Source organism: Aptenodytes forsteri, unplaced genomic scaffold (genome assembly GCF_000699145.1).
Source record: "Aptenodytes forsteri isolate BGI_AS27 unplaced genomic scaffold, ASM69914v1 Scaffold33, whole genome shotgun sequence".
Taxonomy (NCBI): Eukaryota; Metazoa; Chordata; class Aves; order Sphenisciformes; family Spheniscidae; genus Aptenodytes; species Aptenodytes forsteri.
Window position 1 is genome coordinate 7,046,339 of NW_008795037.1, and position 6,156 is coordinate 7,052,494.

At 45.5% G+C, this 6,156-nt stretch overlaps 2 protein-coding genes across 2 annotated transcripts in view; both read right to left on the bottom strand.

The window, feature by feature from the left end:
• SLC38A8 (solute carrier family 38 member 8) overlaps positions 1-274 on the bottom strand; it is a 5,105-nt gene extending 4,831 nt beyond the window's left edge. The window contains exon 1 of the mRNA XM_009276793.1: positions 200-274. Coding sequence (XP_009275068.1) covers positions 200-274 — 75 coding nt within the window. The remainder of the gene's footprint in view (positions 1-199) is intronic.
• Positions 275-1,396: 1,122 nt separating this feature from the next.
• Positions 1,397-6,156, bottom strand: part of MBTPS1 (membrane bound transcription factor peptidase, site 1) — a 26,585-nt gene continuing 21,825 nt past the window's right edge. The window contains exons 19-22 of the mRNA XM_009276748.2: positions 4,725-4,856; positions 4,079-4,205; positions 3,261-3,391; positions 1,397-2,221 (exon numbers count right to left, since the gene is read on the bottom strand). Coding sequence (XP_009275023.1) covers positions 2,025-2,221; positions 3,261-3,391; positions 4,079-4,205; positions 4,725-4,856 — 587 coding nt within the window. The 3' untranslated portion in view covers positions 1,397-2,024. The remainder of the gene's footprint in view (positions 2,222-3,260; positions 3,392-4,078; positions 4,206-4,724; positions 4,857-6,156) is intronic.

A 6,156-nucleotide genomic window follows, 5' to 3' on the forward strand; every position in this document is an offset into this window, starting at 1 on the left:
AAACATTGGAAGAGGCTGCCCAGGGAAGTGGTTGAGTCACCATCCCTGGAGGTATTTAAAAGACGAGTAGATGAGGCGCTTAGGGACATGGTTTAGTGGACAGGGTGGTGTTGGGTCGATGGTTGGACTCGATGATCTTAGAGGTCTTTTCCAACCTCAATGATTCTATTCTAGCTCTTTCACAACTAGTATGACTTGCAGAGCTGTTGCTCGTTGGTCCTATGAGAGACCCTGATGCCACGGGCGAGAGGGACCCCTGTCGATACGGGTGCATGTTCGGAGAGGGAGGAGCAAAGGGCACCTCTGGCCCCCAGCCCCATTGGGATGGCACAAGCAGTCCAACCTCGGGGACCATCTCCTCAGCCCCGACAAGCTTCCGCTAACGACTCCGAAGTGAAAGCTCGGTCCCTTCTCTGGCACCACAATAGGGTGTGGCCTCTCCCAGTTCATCCTTGCCTTTGGAGGGGAAGAGGCAGGCTGGGGAAAGCCAGCTGCTCTCCAGGTTAGGGAAGATGGGTTTTCCCAATCTTTTTTGCAGGACACTCATGTACTGCGAAACCCTATCCACGGCCACCGTTGGAAGGTTTGCCCCAGGCTACGTAGAGAAATGTTCTCTGCTGCAGTGCCCTTCCCAAGGCCCACCACCACCATCCATGATCGTAAGCCCCGACCGGGGCAGGTGCAGTCAGACCGCCCAAGGTCCCTGGCACCTTCTCCCCTCTCCAGCCGTGCCCAGGGCTGCGTGGGAGCCAGTGAGCTGCCCGAGAGCTCAGGCGGGACTGTTGACCGGTGCAGACCGCTTCCCTGCCCAGGCACCACTTCTGTTCGCCGACAGAGGCAACCACCACCTCCCTGCTCCTCCTGGGAAAAGGCGCTTTTATTTGGAGTGGTGATCAAAGCAGCTGCCAGGGAAAACCTCGCAGCTTCGCTACAAAAGAGAAGCTATTTCAACGATGGCAACATTAACCGACACCGTGTGGTAAGGGCAACTTCTGCCTGCATCCTTATTTAAGCCCGTAACAAGTCACAGGCTTTCAAGCAGGACAAACCAAAGGAGACAGGGTTTTTGGCTTTGTGACACACCACGCTATGCTGTTAGGTGCCATCCACACGACAGTTTCTTACACAGCTCATCACTGAGCTGCCCTTCGGGAGCTCTCTCCTCATTAGCTGCTTCTGCAGTTTTGAAGGTGTTCAAAACTCTGCGCTCACTCGGGACGGGCACCGTTTGTATGACTGCCCCGTTAATGCTCCAGAGGAAAGTCTGTAGCTTGGGATGCTGCTGTTGAGGATAAAGATATGGGGGGAAGACGGGAAGACATGAAAATTTTCTCTACTCAACAACTTGCTCTCTCTAACTGGCAGTGGAAAGAAGAGCCATCTAGCACATTGTTTTAGCTTCATATAGATAACATATTTATTGAAAATCTGCTTCACCAACAACGGTGAAATCATGACCAAAAATTACAAAACGTCATGGTAGCTGGCTTTATAAAAATAAACTGCAGGAGTATGCCTCACCGATTCGTACTGGTTTCTCTCGCCCCCTCCCTCCTTTAACGGTGTCTGTTATACTCTTCAGCTTAATACCGTTCTAGAAAATTGCATTCCGTCCAAAAAAATGCACTTGTTTTTCCTTAGCAGAGGTCCTTAAAGTGACTTTTCCCCCCGCCCTCCCCAACAATAAATATAGAAAATAGCCTCTAAACAAATAAATTTTAGTTTGGTCAGCTTAAAAAAAAAAGGTCCATTTTCCCCCTCTTGGGATACGTAGTGACTAAGCAGCCATTGAAACAGTATTCAAGTCTTTGGTGGCTTCGGCTGCTTAAAGCTGCAGTTTTATGTACAGATGATCAACTGAGGTCTTTTTTTTTTTCCTCTCCAGAAACCAAAGACTATGAGATGATGTCAGGTGCGAATTACTAGTACGATCAGTGCCGCATTCACTGCGCCTTCACTGGGAGCGATCGGTCGCCCAGGAAAGCAACCGGTAAAAGGAGGTCATCTTTGGCAAGCGAGAGCTTTCACACAGAAGGCGTCTTTGGTGGATGAACCTGTTGCATAAGCTGCGGTCGTTTCACTCGTGGTTTCCGTCTCTTTGGCCTGCTCTTTGCTTTGTTGATCTGCACCACAAAGAACGCCAGAACCACCATGGCACCAAGAAAAGCAAAGACCGGAATAGTCTGTCCTACGTCCTGGTTGTACCGGCCCGGCATTATACCTAGAAAGGCAAAGAGGTTTGGAAGCAACTAATGACCGCATGAGCTACGATGTCTTTGCAGTGTTAACGCTATCTACCAAAACGATCGATGATAATTCTTGTTCAAAGATGAAACAGCTATTAATCAGATTACATCTCAGACAGGAAGATTACCAACTGCAGACCGATTAGTGACACTAAGACAGGATGCTAACATTACAGAAAAGCACCAGCCTTTCCACCTTGACCTAACGGGGGATGTGAAAGTACAACCCAGATTTCCCCTGCAACAATCTTCCATTCTGCGTTAGAAGAGAGATGCAAACGCTTGACCATAATTTTACCACTGAGTAATTTCTATAAATCACACCAAATCCCGATGCCACGAGGAAACTGATTTTGTGCTCGCTCCAGAGACTGTGCACGCACACGGTGAGGATGAGCTCTAGAACCAGACCCTTCCTTTTTACAGGCATCTTTTGGTCTAGCAGCTCAGCCTGGGAAAAGAGCGTGCGTGAGACTTTCAAACTACTTCCAGCTGGGCCTGCAGTGCCAAGCTTGTACAGGAGAGCACCCCACCATTAGACTGAATGCCGTTTCAAGTGCTCTACATCATTTCTTAGTGTAACACCTTGCACAAAGCACCATTCAGACAAACTCTTCCGGACTCTGCTTCTGCATCTGTGCACTCACACAAGGAATTTTAACTAGCAGGAGGCATCTAGCCACAGCTCCCAAGGACAGGGACTGCTGCTGACACCCGTCAGTCTGAACAGCGCCAAAACAAACCTCGACTACTCAAAAAGCAATGCCAAAATCTTCCTCCCAGTATATCACGCATGCTTCCTTCTGAATAAACTATTCATATGCAAAAATATATCTCTCGGGCCTCATCAGTCAGCCTTTTGCAACACAGCCATACTATTATTCACATGTTTTTCACAACTGAAAATAAACACGTGGCCTCTGTTCTGGCTGCACCGTGTTTGTTTTTTTTTTTTTCCAAAGCTTATACAAAAAGCAAAGCAAAACAGTGACTTTCAAACTTTTCAATATTTACCTCCAGGAATGTCCCATGCGCCACTTTCTCCAGGGGACAATGGTCTCACTTGGGGTCGGTTCTGTCGAAAACTGGGCAGAGCCACTTTATCAAGGTCAATTGACAGTAACTTCTGATGCTTCCAAAGGTTGCTAGAAGAAATTTAAAGACAGAGGTGTCTGCCCACTTACTTCAGCAATGCAAGGAATTTTGTAGAAACACATAGAGAAAGTAACAGTTGGAACCTACAAATAACTCACTAGTTTGGACCCAAATGATAGGGTCTGCTCTTTAGGTTCTGCAGTTTGCAGGCCTCCAAAGTTAAATTCAGATGCCACAGGGACACACTTAGATCGGCAACTATTTACTAACAACTCTCTTGCACGCAGACTACCAAAAGTTACTATTAGCAGCTCAGCAGGCAAGTACGATGCATATATAATGCTGATGCATTTGCCTCCGAGTGACTGACAAACAATACACCAGAAGGCAGAGTTAGGCGAGCTGTCCAAGAAGCTGCTTCAGAAAACTACTTCCAAGGCATGCACTGATGATGGATTTAAGCAAGACCGTTCACTCTAAGTTGGGATCACTCAATCACAACAGTGAATTGACTTGTGAAGCTATTTTTAAAATCCCCCGGTTTCATAGTGTAGCTATAAGGTGAGTCAGAATTATTCACTGATGAGGCATTAATCATTATTTCCTCTTTGCAATCTGGTATTTCTCTAGGAAAGGCATTCCAGCTGTCCCTTTCAAAAGCAGATGGAACAAATAATTTTTCAGCTGCACTCAAAAGCAAGCCTTCTTGTATAACTATAAGAAAGACGTATACTAACCTGGGGGCAGTTTCATTCAAAGGCTGTGGTTTGGCCCAGGACAGGTGAGGACAAGCAGGAAGGGACCGGGGTTTAGGGTCTCCCAAGTGAGCCTCGAGCACCTTTGAGTATCGATGCAAATGGTTACCTGCAACTCACAGCAGAGACTGACTGTGTTACCAAAAGACTGGTAGGATAAGAGTTACTGACATTTGCCTCCCGCTAAACAGAGCTGCTGTAAAACCAGGAGCTCTTTACAGTAATGATGACTTGCAGCTAAATCTCGGTTAGAATTAACCAAAGGGTACCTTACAAAACAGTAAGAGTGTGCACCTACAAGGTAATCCAAGTTTTGCTGGCAGCACATGAGACAAGGCTGTATGCTTTATACACGCTCCGTAGCTAGTAACTAGAATGCTCCCTAGCAGAACTAGGTATCTGAAAATTCCTACTCTATGAACAGAACATTTTCTTTAGTCTAATCACAACTATATCCTGACAAATCCCTACAGTAAGTGCTCTCTTCTTGTAAAACAACAGAACACTGTAGAGCTCACACCAAACTAATCCTACTGGCATATAACTCAAGGGGTCTGCCTGGGTCTTCCTAAATTCCACCCTGACGCTCCCTCAGTTGTGGGCTCTGCTTGGTAGTTAAGGCTCTCACCTTCCATCCGCTCGGGGAGAGAGTAGCCAGCTCCCAACGGCGGTCGCTGCCTGTTTTCGGAATGGCTGAGACTTGGCGGCGTCACCCCGTAAGAAGTGTACTGCAGGAGGGAATCCAGGAGCCAAAAGCAATCTGTGGATTTCATAGCCCCAAGCCCCAAAACAAAATATGCATTACGCCACATTTCAAATGGCTCATCTTACTCTTAAGAAGAATATAATGACATTTAGAAGTACCATCAGTTTTTCTGGCTCCTGTTATTCTCCTTTTGAAGTTCTAGGCCCAATTTCAGAAGAGATGCAACTTTCAACCCCTCCTCCCCAATACACAAACACAAAAACAAAAACAATCTGTTCAGTCTTAAAGTTATCTTCTTCTCTTGTGTACCAAATCAGGCTCTTTTGGTGAGTAAGACATAAAACAACACGTCTCAAATACAGGAATTCCAGGTTGGGCAAGGCCATCCAAGTCCCTGCAAAAACTATGAGGTTTTTCGGTGTGGAAACACAGGAAACTCAGAACTTCTGATATCATTTAAGAAGGAAACAAAGAACCAACTATTTTTTGAAAGGACAAAATAGATATCTCGCAAAGAAAAGTAAAAACAAGGTCATGTTTTCAGTAGAAAGTTATGACTCATTTGCTTTCCCAAGCTTAAAAAAAATAAACAAAGGAAGGGGAAAGTTTCTGGCTACGTACCAGCTGAAGGAAAAGCAGTACCTACAGCAGCTGTGGTACAGACCAGGCTGGGAACCAATGCCACAATATAGTTGATCATGGTTTTCCTTTGCACTTCAACAGCATATGAACCCTTGTTTTGATTCTCTCCTGAATTACTACTGCCTTAATCCAGGGCTACCCCTAACGAAGAAGCAGTCCAGCTAGTTAGCATCACAATTCTCTAAAACTTCCATCTGCAGGAGTAGGACAATGTCTTGTCAGCTATTTCCACCACACAGCAAACAACTTTTCCCAGAACTTCTCTCCCCAGGAACAGTTGGCTGGGAATGGGAATTAGTCTTCATAATCCTGGTGTCCCTTAAACCCTCACCTTTGATTTTTAAAGAGGTCAATCAGATGTTAAGGATTTATATTCACAAATGTTAGGAATTTACCTCAGTTAAAGCCACCGATGTCTCTGCAGGAGACATAGCTCCTGGTTCATAACTTAAAAGCTAATTTTAAAGGATTTCTTTAGAGGCTTTCACTTTTTCTTGCTTCACAGGTCACACTGAATTTAACAGCATTAGGGAGGTCACAAAGCATTGTTTTCTATTACTTAATTTAAAGCTACGTCTCTTCTCTTATGCTACATGCTTTCAATAACCTACAGCAAGCACATAAGGCACCGACAGGAAGCCACTCAAAGACAGATAAGGAGAAACTGGAGAACTTCCAAAGAAAAAGAAAATGTTTGGGAAAGAGAGAAATG